Raw genomic sequence first — 14,519 nt, 5'->3', positions numbered from 1 at the left:
CTTTGCATTCAAACATGCAGGAGTCGGATAGGAGGGGTGGTATTGGGCAGCAAGGAGGGGGGGGGGGGGGGGGGGGGGGGGGGGGGGGGCAGAGAGCAGGGGAGGGCTTTGGAAGCATCGCTAATGCTGGTGCACTTTCACTACGGTCAACATCAGCAACCCCTTTCCGACCCCCTCGGCCTGGGCCACGCCCCCTGGTTGGAGAATACGCAGCACAGCTGAATAGATGGTTAATGGGCTTATAATGTGCCTCTCATATTTCAGCCCCCTGGGTCCTGAATGGGCCCTTTCTCCAGCCTCTGCAAGGAAGATGAAGTGGGTGGAAAAGCACTTCCTTCTGCTGCTCTGCTTTAAATACATTTGAGGCCTTTTCACCAGGAGCCCCACTGTTAGGGCCAAGTAGTGTCCAGAGAAAAACAATGTGGTTAACAAGCTCACCTGACCTCCCTCAGAGAGAGAGAGAGAGAGAGAGAGATTGATTCACAGAGGGGTGAAGTGGTACCCATTGATGACATGGCTGTGTTTAGATATAGTGTTCAACTGCCTCTCTCCTGTAGCATCGTGTGGAAGTCCGGGACCATCTGAACGGCTCTTGTATCGTCTTCTCTGACGATGGTCCTTCCTCCAGCCAGCAGCATCACCTGTCCTTTCCAGACCTGACCCAGGAGGTGGTAGTCATCTCCCCGGGGCTCCCCACGCCCCCTCTCAGCCCCTTCCGTTCCACAAGACTGCCACCTGTGGAGCATATTAAGGTAAGCAATACTCTCAAGGAGATACACCTGGTTATTGTAGCACTCCAATGATAACAGCAGTTTGGCTGAGGTTGCTGGTTGGGTTAGGTTTAGAGACCACATGACATATTCATCAGACAGCTGCTTCTCCCTGTGGAATTGTCTAGTATCACAGGTTCAATGTTATGCCACTGGATTGGAATGTACTGGATATTGATAGAGGTCCTGTCTTTGTGTTGAATAATGCAATACACACTAAGTTGTTGTTCATTTTCCACAGATAATAGTCACAGTCAAACGCTTTCCAACTGATGTTTATATTGGACTGACTGGGTTTCCATCCTAGGTCTCAGAGGTCAATGGGAGTGACCCTCTTACTGACCCCCTTCGTTTTGGATCATACTATGGCCCTGCTCAATCAAATGGTAAGATTAGAATTGTCTTGAAATGATGATAATATAGAGCATCACAGTTTGAGTTTGATTTAAATATGTTTTATGTTTAAAGCTGCAATATGTAACTTTTTGGGCGACCCGACCAAATTCACAAAGAAATGATTTGTTATAGATCTGTCATTCTCATTGAAAGTGTCACGTATACTCCCCCGGCGCTCGAGGTCGCCAGTCTGCTGATTATTACGCTCACCTGTCACCATTGTTACGCGCACCTGCGCCTCATCAGACTCACCTGGACTCCATCACCTTCCTGATTACCTCCTATATATGTCACTCCCTTTGGTTCCTTCCCTAGGCGTTATTGATTCTGTTCCTGTGTTTAGGTCTGTACGCTACTCTTGTTTTGGTTCATGTTTTATTTATTTATTTATTTATTTACCTGTACTTGCTTCCCAACTCCCAGCGTACACGTTACAGAAAGCAAGTCTAAGAAGCAGTAAATCTGTTCTTTGTGCGCTATTTCTATGCTTCCAGTTCTTAAGTTTAGTTTTTGAGTCTTTTACTTTCGGTTTTGTACACCAGCTGAAAATACAATATTTTTGGTACAGCGGTTTAGATGGTACAATGTTTCTCTGCACTATACTTTCTTGTTTTGTCAGATGAACTATTAGAATTTTAGCAACCAGGAAATGGCGGAATAATTTCTGCATAGTGCATCTTAAAGTGATGAATGTGCAACGTTTTATGGGATCTTTGGTGCAAGAGAAGACTGAACACTCTGTAGTACCCTCATGGGAGACATGAATGATGCTGTATGTGATGTAGTCTCTTCACAGTGTTTTGGCCAAGTAGAGCATAGGTTGAATCTTGTGCTAAAAGATTTTGTCATAACTCTGTGTTTCATATGTCAAGGCTTTATGTACCACTGAAGGACACCTCTTTTTTTATAACCAGCTTCAATCAAGCCTTTACAATCATGTTATTATCACCCTAAAATAAATTATACGATGTGGGGTATTAACCACACAAATAATAAAAGTGTTTCATAAATGAAAACAAACTCCAATTCACAGTGGCACTCTGTTGCCACCCAGTGGCACTGATGGTGAAGACAGCTTGAATGTTCATACTGTTACTCAGCTGAAATATACAGTGGGGAAAAAAGTATTTAGTCAGCCACCAATTGTGCAAGTTCTCCCACTTAAAAAGATGAGAGAGGCCTGTAATTTTCATCATAGGTACACGTCAACTATGACAGACAAAATGAGGAAAAAAAATCCAGAAAATCACATTGTAGGATTTTTAATGAATTTATTTGCAAATTATGGTGGAAAATAAGTATTTGGTCAATAACAAAAGTTTCTCAATACTTTGTTATATACCCTTTGTTGGCAATGACACAGGTCAAACGTTTTCTGTAAGTCTTCACAAGGTTTTCACACACTGTTGCTGGTATTCTGGCCCATTCCTCCATGCAGATCTCCTTTAGAGCAGTGATGTTTTGGGGCTGTCGCTGGGCAACACAGACTTTCAACTCCCTCCAAAGATTTTCTATGGGGTTGAGATCTGGAGACTGGCTAGGACCTTGAATACCAGCAACAACCTTGAAATGCTTCTTACGAAGCCACTCCTTCGTTGCCCGGGCGGTGTGTTTGGGATCATTGTCATGCTGAAAGACCCAGCCACGTTTCATCTTCAATGCCCTTGCTGATGGAAGGAGGTTTTCACTCAAAATCTCACGATACATGGCCCCATTCATTCTTTCCTTTACACGGATCAGTCGTCCTGGTCCCTTTGCAGAAAAACAGCCCCAAAGCATGATGTTTCCACCCCCATGCTTCACAGTATGTATGGTGTTCTTTGGATGCAACTCAGCATTCTTTGTCCTCCAAACACGACGAGTTCAGTTTTTACCAAAAAGTTCTATTTTGGTTTCATCTGACCATATGACATTCTCCCAATCCTCTTCTGGATCATCCAAATGCACTCTAGCAAACTTCAGACGGGCCTGGACATGTACTGGCTTAAGCAGGGGGACACGTCTGGCACTGCAGGATTTGAGTCCCTGGCGGCGTAGTGTGTTACTGATGGTAGGCTTTGTTACTTTGGTCCCAGCTCTCTGCAGGTCATTCACTAGGTCCCCCCGTGTGGTTCTGGGATTTTTGCTCACCGTTCTTGTGATCATTTTGACCCCACGGGGTGAGATCTTGCGTGGAGCCCCAGATCGAGGGAGATTATCAGTGGTCTTGTATGTCTTCCATTTCCTAATAATTGCTCCCACAGTTGATTTCTTCAAACCAAGCTGCTTACCTATTGCAGATTCAGTCTTCCCAGCCTGGTGCAGGTCTACAATTTTGTTTCTGGTGTCCTTTGACAGCTCTTTGGTCTTGGCCATAGTGGAGTTTGGAGTGTGACTGTTTGAGGTTGTGGACAGGTGTCTTTTATACTGATAACAAGTTCAAACAGGTGCCATTAATACAGGTAACGAGTGGAGGACAGAGGAGCCTCTTAAAGAAGAAGTTACAGGTCTGTGAGAGCCAGAAATCTTGCTTGTTTGTAGGTGACCAAATACTTATTTTCCACCATAATTTGCAAATAAATTCATAAAAAATCCTACAATGTGATTTTCTGGATTTTTTTTCCTCAATTTGTCTGTCATAGTTGACGTGTACCTATGATGAAAATTACAGGCCTCTCTCATCTTTTTAAGTGGGAGAACTTGCACAATTGGTGGCTGACTAAATACTTTTTTCCCCCATTGTAATAGAAGAATGAGGACAGTTTGAACTGCCTTTGATAACAGACCTGTCCTCTCTCTCTGTGACAGGGGGTCTGTCTAATGGAGTCCAGACCAGGGGCTCTTCCACTCTGCCGCGGAGGGCTGCTACGAGGGAGGCGCGCCTTATCAAGTTCTCTGGGATCGGCCCAGTGGATGAGACAGGGATGCCCATCGCCTCCAGATCAGTAAGATAAACATAGCGTACAGCAGCATTCGTCAGTGGAGCTCACGAGTCACTACACACATATGGCCCTAGGGCCCAGAGTTTTTCCTAATTTGGTCACTCACACAGGAACAACTCCTTGGTCTGCTCCTTGTTGTCATTTACATGGAGCCAAAATGTTCTCATTTATGTACTCTGAAACTTCTGAGTCTACAAACTTCTATAAATCCGTTTTTGTCATGTTCCCTTCTTTTCTCACACCAGAGTGTGAACCAGCCTAAAGACTGGTACAGGAGCATGTTCAGACAGATCCACAAGAAGCCAGAAGGTATGACCCCTCCTCCCTCTCCCCTTCTCTCTCACACACCAGCCCACACAGACAATTCCTTTCTAACAATGTCAGCTTCCAAAGAGCTGATCCAGAGGGCAGATTATTCCAAGGAGAGGAGAGAAAGCTCAAGCCTTTGTGATATCTATACCCAGTCATTCCAACTTCTCCACATATCTACCTCCATCCTACATCTATTCCTTCATACCGGTCCTTATCTCCAGTTGTATACCAGTAGTCTATTCCTGGTTATGTGTATGCATGGTGGTAGTAACAGGCAGCACTCAGGTCCTCAGGGTGAGATGACAGGAATGTCCAGGATGGATCTGTGGCTTACTATGATTACTGTTATCTAAATCCCTGTCTCTCTTTGCTGTCTTTGCCCATTTGATAGAAACTTACAAGTACTCTGAGCGATGGTCTGCTGAAAGTGAGTGAAGTGGAAATATCAGGTTTCATTTTTCTGGACTGTAACAGATCTACTCTGTATAGATGACCAGTCTTTCATAACACTAATTTCTACTGATCCTCAGGGAGTCGGGCCCTCACTGCTGACTCAGCCAATGGGCAGGAGACACTGACCCATATGGACAATTATGGAGCTCTCCCTGACTGGTGAGACTGAGAGAGACTGATGACGAGGACTAGAAGAGTGCATGTTCAACCCCCTTATTTAAAACAACAGTAAAATTCCTGTTGAGAATTTTAGGATGTGTTTGTTTCTACTACTGTATAACCATGACTAAGTTCACAGCACATCAGAGGCATATGGTCAGTCATTGTGAAACACGAGGTACGTGCAACTTTTGCCAACCTGGTAATTGGGTGAATGGCTATATGTGTGAATTCCAACCCAGACCGAAGGCAAGGAGTGGGGGGAGAGACAAAAACAAGTGCCGGATAGACAAGTTTAGATCTGTTCCTACAGACACTGACAATGAAACCATGATTAAGTTGTGTGTTTGTGTCCGCGTGTGTGTTGGGGATTGTGTTTCAGGAGTGAGCTGGGGGTTGAAGATAAGCTTTCAGACCGATGGGGGCACCCTCCACAGCCCAGGAGCATATTTGACTTTGAGCCTGGACAGAGCACCACCTCAGAGGTCCAGAGCCAGGTAAAGCCTCACACTCTGTTTAATTTAACACGGAGCATTACTACACAATGGAATTTAGATGGCACCTGGACATTTGTGTTTGTATTGAAAGGTTGCACTGTTGCACATATTTTCTTGGAGTTAGATTCAAAATTCCTGATTGTAAAACAACTTGTTTCTCATTGAAGTTTTCAAAAGATTTGTGGCTTACCCTCAGAACTATTGTTGTGAGTTTTCCTATGTGCTGTATTCACTAGTGTTGGGGTGGGCTGCCCTCAAGAGCTGCTTGTGGCGGCGTTCACCGAATCTTTTTCCTATTAGGATTAGTGTCAACATCCTGGAATGCTTCTCAGTTGAGAGCACAATGGAAATAATTAATTTTTAATGTATGTAATGCTGTCTCCAGCCGGAGCAGCCTACAACTTTTAATGATCCAATCAAGCATCTCACGGCAGGTAATCAGGAACTTGTTAATGCGGTCATTGGTACAATGGCACACCCACACCAGGTGTGTTCCGGTTTCCTTCTTAATTTCGAGGTCTTTCCTCAAAAAATTTTTGGAACAAGCAAAATAACATGAAGAAAGTGTTTATTTACCATGAACTGCCTTGAACTACCAGGTGGTCAACAGTGTTAGTATTGCTGTTTGTGATGCATGTGTTCCCTGGGTAACTTATTCTTCCCTTACTAAAATAAGTAAGGTAACTCTTTTAACTGCCCATACGTGTGTGTGTGTGGTGTGTGTATATGTGGACCTGTGAGTACTGAATGTCTGTTAAAATACCTTGAGTGATTTAGAGTGGACTGTGTTTGTCTGGGCTGAAGCTTTGAATGGCTCTTGTCACCACGTCCCAGATCTGGTACAAATTGAGCCTGGCGTCTCAAAGTGGGAAGAAAATAAATCTTTGTTTCCCATCTGCCAAAGTAGAGTCCCCCACGGGGCCCAGGCGTCTTGTGATACTGATTGTGCCTGTTAACCTCTTGTGGTGTGTAATGCTTCACAGCGTGGAGGCTTATTTCATTTCCTCAGGAGGTCATAGCCTGGATTTCTCTAGATTAGGTAGAAGTTAACTCACTGATACAGGGTCAGATATCTTTTACAGAGTGGCTCTGCGGATCCGACTTTTCTGGATCCATGTTTTTTTTGTTTTTTTCGGGGCTTAAAGGTCCTGAAGCTTCTGCGCATGTGCAGAATTCTCTACTTTGCGCACAGTCACTGCTCTACTCATAGTAGAGAAAGGTGCTCCTTTTTCTTTCATGCGGCCACAACTCAACAGTGCGGGCCAAAAAAGATGTGCTTAGATTGAAACAAAACACAGGTATGCTACAGTTGGTGTTAACAATCTGCTCTAAAATTCGCCCACTGTACATAATTCGAAAAAACACTGTACATAACTAAAAAGATCTAAATGCATATTCACATGTAACTGATTGAGATCAAATTGTTGTCATGCAGATGTTGCATGGACGTGCATGGATGTTTCACCGGTAAAACTTGAAGAATTATCATTCACGATTGACAGTGAAAATGTGAAAGGAGGGTGACCACAAAAATGTGTCCATAAAGTAGAGGTAAAGAAACACATGAGCAGAACGTGATACGGATCTTTCCAGGGGATCCAGGGGGGTGGGAAAGGCGGAACATGGCGCTTACCTATGGATCCGCAGCCACAGCCTATTTTTTATCCCCCTAATGGTTAAGATTGGAGGTAGTGTAATCTGATCCTAGATCTGTGGTTAGGTACAGACTACTCTCCAGCCTGTGTACAGATAATCACACAATCAGAGAACACAGACCTACACTCCTAAGTGACATCATGGCCTGTGATTCTGGTGATGACTACTGGCTGAGAGAATACTTTGTCTTTAACTGGATCTCACTCTGCCAAGGCATTTCAAGGAACATGAAAAAGGGTTAGGAAGTTGATGTCACGATCGTTATTAGATGAGACGGACCAAGGCGCAGCGTGATAAGCGTACATCTTTAATTAGTACTTAACACACGAACAAAACCAAAACAACAAACCAACGATACATGAAGTCCTGAGGTTACACACACCAAACCTTTACGGATCAAGATCCCACAAACTAACTGGTGCCAACAGGCTGCCTAAGTATGGTCCCCAATCAGAGACAACGAGCTACAGCTGCCTCTGATTGGGAACCACCCTGGCCAACATAGATCTAAACGATCTAGAACAAAAACATAGAAAACTAAACATAGAAAAATCCACACCCTGGCTCAACATTTAAGAGTCCCCAGAGCCAGGGCGTGACAGTACCCCCCCCCCCCCCAAAGGCGTGGACTGCGACCGCGCCACACAAACACAAGAGGGTAGGGGCCGGGTGGGCATTCCGCCTCGGAGGCTGATCCGGCTCCGGGCGTGACCACCACCTTTTCTCCACCTCCCCGTTGCGCCCCTGGTCTGGTCCCGCTGACGGGAGCTGGACCCGACCACGGTGGACCAAACCTTACCGGCTCTGGACTGGAGCCGCTGGCCGGAGCTGGACTGGACACCGGTGGAGCGGATTGCTCTGGCTCCGGAGTGGATCCGCTGACTGGAGTTGGACCGGACCCCGGTGGAGCGGATTGCTCTGACTCCAGAGTGGAGCAGCTGACCGGTGCCGGACCAGGCACCGGTGGAACAGGCACGGGCCGTGTCGGACTGGACACACGCACCACTGGCTTGGCGCGGGGAGCAGGAACGAGCCGGACCGGGCTGACGACGCGCACCACTGGCTAGGTGCGGGGAGCAGGAACGGGCCGGACCGGGCTGACGACGCGCACCACAGGCTTGGTGCGGGGAGCAGGAACAGGCCGGACCGGGCTGGCGACGCGCACCACTGGCTTGGTGCGGGGAGCAGGAACAGGCCGGACCGGGCTGGCGACGCGCACCACTGGCTTGGTGCGGGGAGCAGGAACAGGCCGGACCGGGCTGGTGACGCGCACCACTGGCTTGGTGCGAGGGACAGGAACAGACCGGACCGGGCTGGCGACGCGCACCACTGGCTTGGTGCGAGGGACAGGAACAGGCTGAACCGGGCTGGCGACGCGCACCACTGGCTTGGTGCGAGGGACAGGAACAGGCCGGACCGGGCTGGCGACGCGCACCACTGGCTTGGTGCGAGGGACAGGAACAGGCCGGACCGGGCTGGCGACGCGCACCACTGGCTTGGTGCGGGGGACAGGAACAGGCCGGGCTGGACTGGGAACACGCACCACTGGCTTGGTGCGGGGAGCAGGAACAGGCCGGGCTGGACTGGGAACACGCACCACTGGCTTGGTGCGGGGAGCAGGAACAGGCCGGGCTGGACTGGGAACACGCACCACTGGCTTGGTGCGGGGAGCCGGAACGGGCCGGGCCGGACTGTGGAGGCGGACTGGAGGTCTGGAGCGGAGAGCTGACACAACCCGTCCTGGCTGAATGCCTATTTCCACACAATATGTGTGAGGCATCAGCACAGGACGTAGAGGGCTGTGCACTCGTACTGGCGCTACAGCACGTGGCACTGGCGCAGGATATACGGGACCGAGGAGGCATACTGGAGGCCACGAGCGTTGAGCCGGCACACCCCGTCCTGGCTGCATGCCCATCTTAGCACGACACGTGCGTGGTGCTAGCACCGGACGTACAGGACTGTGCCGGAACACTCGCGGCACAGTACGTGCCTCCGTATAACACGGAGCCTGCCCAGTCTCACGCTTCCTAGCCTGAGTACGGGGAGTTGGCTCTGCTCTAACTCTAGGCTCTGCCAACCACCCTTTTAGCCCCCCAAAAAAATTATCTTGGGGCTGTCTCTCGGGCTTCCTCCTCGGCCGGTACCCTCTGCGATGCCGCTGCTCCTCTCTGTAGCGCGCCTCCACAGTCTCCTCCCAAGGACGGCGATCCATTCCGGCCTGAATCTCTTCCCAAGTCCAGGATCTCTTCCCGTCCAGGATCTCCTCTCAAGTCCAGGCTGTCTGTTCCTGGACACGCTGCTTGGTCCTTTTTTGGTGGGATCTTCTGTCACGATCGTCGACAGATGAAGCGGACCAAGGCGCAGCGTGATAAGCGTACATTCTTTATTTAATAAACATACTTAACACACGAACAAAAACAATAAACCAAACGATACGTGAAGTCCTAGGTTATACACAAAACCTTACGGAACAAGATCCCACAAATGACTAGTGAAAACAGGCTGCCTAAGTATGGTCCCCAATCAGAGACAACGAGCTACAGCTGCCTCTGATTGGGAACCACCCTGGCCAACATAGAAATAAACGATCTAGAACAAAAACCACAGAAAACTAAACATAGAAAATCCACACCCTGGCTCAACATCTAAGAGACCCCAGAGCCAGGGCGTGACAGTTGAAGGTTTCTTAAGAGTTTTTACCCTTTTAAAGTAGTGTAGCTTGATGCAATTATTTCTGGCGTCAGTAACTGGGACATACAGTATGTCTTCTTAATGAGGGAATGAGTTCTGTTTCGTCTGGCTGTTACATTGTTGTTGTGGATGTAGAGTAAACGAAGTGGACCAGTTGGATCAAATGGGAGGGCTATAAGTAACCTATAAGGATGTAACCGCTACAGTTGTTTACTGTTCTATACGTCTACTATAACCAACTGTTACATATCTTTATGTTTTGTGTTTCCCAGCCTCAGGGTCAGCCGGAGCAGAAGCCCCAGCAGCCTCCCTTACAGCCGGCCCAACAGCCACCCCAGCACAGACCCACAGAAAAACCCTGGTCCCCCATAGAGAAGCCGTCTAAGCCATCCGCCTTCGAGGTGAGTGCTCACAGTGATATGATAGCTGTCATAACCTTGACCATGATGGCCAAGTGCAGTGATTGTTTTAATGAGCTAGCAAAGAATAAGGAAAACTTAGCATGGACAGATTGAATCGTACCAAGAGTATGCAATTATGGAGCCAACAATAACTTAGAGAATTACTGTATTCAGTGGCACACTACATGACTAAAAGTATGTGGACACCTGCTCATCGAACATCTCCTTCCAAAATCATGGGCATTAACATGGAGTTGGTCCCCCCTTTGCTGCCATAACAGCCTCCACCCTTCTGGGAAGGCTTTCCACTAGATGTTGGAACATTGCTGCGGGGACTTGCTTCCATTCAGCCACAAGAGCGTTAGTGAGGTCGGGCACTGATGTTGGGCAATTAGGCCTGCGGTCCGTATTGACCCTGTTCTGGGTCCGGATCTGGTCCACGGTCCGCCAGTTTTGTATGGAGGCTCTAGCGTTAAGATTTCCCTTCACTGGAACTAAGGGGCCTAGCCCAAACCATGAAAAACAGCCCCAGACCATTATTCCTCCTTCACCAAACTTTACAGTTGGCACTATACATTGGGACAAGTAGCGTTCTCCTTTCATCCCCCAAACCCATATTCGTCCGTCGGACTGCCAGATGGTGAAGTGTGATTAATCCCTCCAAAGAATGCGTTTCCACTGCACCAGCATCCAATGGTGGTGAGCCTTACACCACTCCAGCCGACGCTTGCCGTTGCGCATGGTGATCTTAGGCTTGTGTGCGGCTGCTCGGCCATTGAAACCCATTTCATGAAGCTCCCGACGAACAGTTCTTGTGCTGACGTTGCTTCCAGAGACAGTTTGGAACTCGGTAGTGAGTGTTGCAACAGACTATTTTTTTGCGCTACGCACTTCAGCAGTCGGCGGTCACGTTCTGTGAGCTTGTGTGGCCTACCATTTCGCGGCTGAGCCTTTGTTGCTCCTAGACGTTTCCACTTCACAGTAATGACACTTACAGTTGACCGGGGCAGCGCTAGCAGGGCAGAAATTTGACAAACTGACTTGTTGGAAAGGTGGCATCCTATGATGGTGCCACGTTGAAAGTCACTGAGCTCTTCAGTTAGGCCATTCTACTGCCGACGTTTTGTTATGGAGATTGCATGGCTGTGTGCTTGATTCCATACACCTGTCAGCAACGCGTGTGGCTAAAATAGCCGAATCCACAAATTTGAAGGGGTGTCCAAATACTTTTGTATATATAGTGTTTAATTTGACTGATTAATTCCTTCCATCCACCATGCTGCATTGGCCAGGAGTCTCTGCTCTCTGAGCTGAGCTGTTTTGAGGCTGAGCTGGACTCGGACATCCAGGGCCTGGAGAGGAGGCTTTCCCAGAAGAAACAGACTCGGCGAGGCTGGGGTGAGGTACTGAGGCCCATCTTGTGACTCTGCTGAAGCAACACTCCTCCCTGCTACCCTGCCTGTAACCCCCTCCTCTCTCTCACACTCCTCTAGCAATGAGGTCTGGTTACTTGCATGTATAAGTCAATATCATAAATCCCTGTTATCATAAGCAGGGCTTATCCAAAGACAGCGTCATAACTTTTCTGTGTTACAATACAGGAATAAGACTTCTCCAATCATATACCAGAACCGTCACCTAGTTTCAATAGACTAGTCTATATCTGTTATTGTTGATGACAGTCCCTTCCAGCTATGGAGCATCTCCCCTCCTGTGAGGACTGTTTGAGACAGACAGCCCTGCATGCCAACCCTGACACTGCCCTGTGACCCTGCTCACACCCCCAGGACATGCCTGCCGGCCTTGCACTTGAATGTGTCTGCCTCAAATCACATGCCTCCAAACCCCCCACAAATCTAAATCTGCTTGCAAATCCAACAAGCATTTGTTAGATTTTTCCCACTCGCTTTCAGAAGAAATGGAGGTTCAGTTCAATGAAGAACTTAACTGTTTGCCGCACTACTTGTATGCCTTGTATGTGTTTGCTGAATTCAAAGATTTGATTTCACTCTTCAAATGTTGATGCTGATTCTCTTCACAACCTTAATTTGCACCTCATCTAATCATCAGCTGTATGTGGTTGTTACTCCTCAATCAAAGATACCACAGATAAAAATACCGTTATCAATCTTATCATTGTATTCAAAGGAGTGTAGGACCCAGGGGAATTCTCTCTTCCTCTGGCTCCTTTGGGAGTGGTCACCGCCTTTGCTCTGTCTAAGTATCTGTGAGATTTCCTCCAAGAGAGAACAGCCTTCAATGTGATCTCTGCTTCCAGGGCGCCAGGAATGCTGATCCAGGAACTGCTGCAGGGACAGGGACAACACGGGACAACAGGTGAGTTATGAGTCGGGGTCGGCACAAAGCTGTGGCTCTGTGTGTTGGTGTGATTGTACATACAATGTTTTTTTAAATCCCAAACAGTAAAACTATGTCTCAAGTTGTACAGGGTAGGTCATTGGTTGTAGCTGTATCACTTTCCTGATGTTGTGAAATATGTACAGGGATTATTGTCGATTCAGGAAACAGTTATTATACTGTTCATTGTTGCATACTGCTACTATAGTTATTGATATGTGTCCTCAAAACCATGTCATTCACACTCCATTATTTGATTTGCTCATAACAGAGGGGATATTTACTCCGCAAATATTTTAGCCTCTCCAATCATTGAGGCCATTCTTGTGCTTTTTTAAAATCCATAAATATCTGCCAGTTGGTCTCTGACATTAATTGTGCTTTGTTTTCAGACCATAAAAGTATTTTACAACTTTATTGTCCCACAAAGGCAACACATTTCTGACACCTCATACCACTTGGCTATGAGTAACAAATCCACCTGTTGTTTCTATAAGATACACGTCAATGGCATTGAGACTTTTACTTGGTCATTACAGTTGAATGACTGATGCGTTTTCAATGACTAAGCATCTACAAGTCTGTTTACAACCATTTGGATTGCTGTTGTCTTGGTACTAATGGGTGAAACCCACTCGGCACACACTGGTTGAATCAATGTTGTTTCCACATCATTTCAATTACATTTCGCTGAACCCACGTGGAATTGAAGTCTGTGCCCAGTGGGGACCCTCTTCCTTTGGCTTGTATCTGTGTCTGTGCACTGGCAGATTGGTAATTGAAGAGTCTATAGACCATGGCTTGATAACCAGTGCAGACAGATGAAGCAAGTCTTGAAAACTAAATTCAAATTATTGCAGTCAATGCCTTTTTGCAGGCATGTGAAATAACCATCCTACAGTAATTAGGAACAAAACAGTTTCTAAAAGATAATCCAATTCAGAATCTTGTGACTTTCTAAAGATACCCTTCAGAATGATTCCAGATTGCACTGTCAATGTACAGCATGGAGCCAGTGTGAGCTGCAGAGGGAGGTAACACCAGGACAGGTTAATGGTTGAACCCCTGGCCTAACTCCCATGTTCTTAATCTTGGCCATCTCACTACTGTTGCCATAAATTAGTCTTTACAGTCATTGGTTCCCTATTAGTTAAGACATGAAAAAACTTGGCAAAGTAACTGTACTCTTGCTGCCTAGACACTTATAGAATACTTAAGTTGAGCTACAGTGGGGAAAAAAAGTATTTAGTCAGCCACCAATTGTGCAAGTTCTCCCACTTAAAAAGATGAGAGAGGCCTGTAATTTTCATCATAGGTACACGTCAACTATGACAGACAAAATGAGGAAAAAAATTCCAGAAAATCACATTGTAGGATTTTTTATGAATTTATTTGCAAATTATGGTGGAAAATAAGTATTTGGTCAATAACAAAAGTTTCTCAATACTTTGTTATATACCCTTTGTTGGCAATGACACAGGTCAAACGTTTTCTGTAAGTCTTCACAAGGTTTTCACACACTGTTGCTGGTATTTTGGCCCATTCCTCCATGCAGATCTCCTCTAGAGCAGTGATGTTTTGGGGCTGTCGCTGGGCAACACGGACTTTCAACTCCCTCCAAAGATTTTCTATGGGGTTGAGATCTGGAGACTGGCTAGGCCACTCCAGGACCTTGAAATGCTTCTTACGAAGCCACTCCTTCATTGCCCGGGAGGTGTGTTTGGGATCATTGTCATGCTGAAAGACCCAGCCACGTTTCATCTTCAATGCCCTTGCTGATGGAAGGAGGTTTTCCACTCAAAATCTCACGATACATGGCCCCATTCATTCTTTCCTTTACACGGATCAGTCGTCCTGGTCCCTTTGCAGAAAAACAGCCCCAAAGCATGATGTTTCCACCCC

The 14,519-nt window shown here is 47.0% G+C and overlaps 1 protein-coding gene across 2 annotated transcripts in view; it reads left to right on the top strand.

Moving 5' to 3' along the window:
- LOC311141179 (vinexin-like) overlaps positions 1-14,519 on the top strand; it is a 49,021-nt gene that overhangs the window by 19,884 nt on the left and 14,618 nt on the right. The window contains exons 3-12 of one of the 2 annotated variants that reach the window (XM_084176438.1): positions 558-752; positions 1,078-1,156; positions 3,954-4,090; positions 4,333-4,396; positions 4,791-4,826; positions 4,930-5,011; positions 5,394-5,508; positions 10,131-10,259; positions 11,552-11,662; positions 12,538-12,596. In XM_084176438.1, coding sequence (XP_084032564.1) covers positions 558-752; positions 1,078-1,156; positions 3,954-4,090; positions 4,333-4,396; positions 4,791-4,826; positions 4,930-5,011; positions 5,394-5,508; positions 10,131-10,259; positions 11,552-11,662; positions 12,538-12,596 — 1,007 coding nt within the window. The remainder of the gene's footprint in view (positions 1-557; positions 753-1,077; positions 1,157-3,953; positions 4,091-4,332; positions 4,397-4,790; positions 4,827-4,929; positions 5,012-5,393; positions 5,509-10,130; positions 10,260-11,551; positions 11,663-12,537; positions 12,597-14,519) is intronic. The other variant, XM_084176439.1, reaches the window with a different exon arrangement.

Source organism: Coregonus lavaretus (genome assembly GCF_964263955.1).
Source record: "Coregonus lavaretus genome assembly, chromosome: 14".
Lineage (NCBI taxonomy): Eukaryota > Metazoa > Chordata > Actinopteri > Salmoniformes > Salmonidae > Coregonus > Coregonus lavaretus.
The sequence above is the reverse complement of the archived record's forward strand: the minus strand, read 5'-3'. Positions and strand labels throughout refer to the sequence as shown.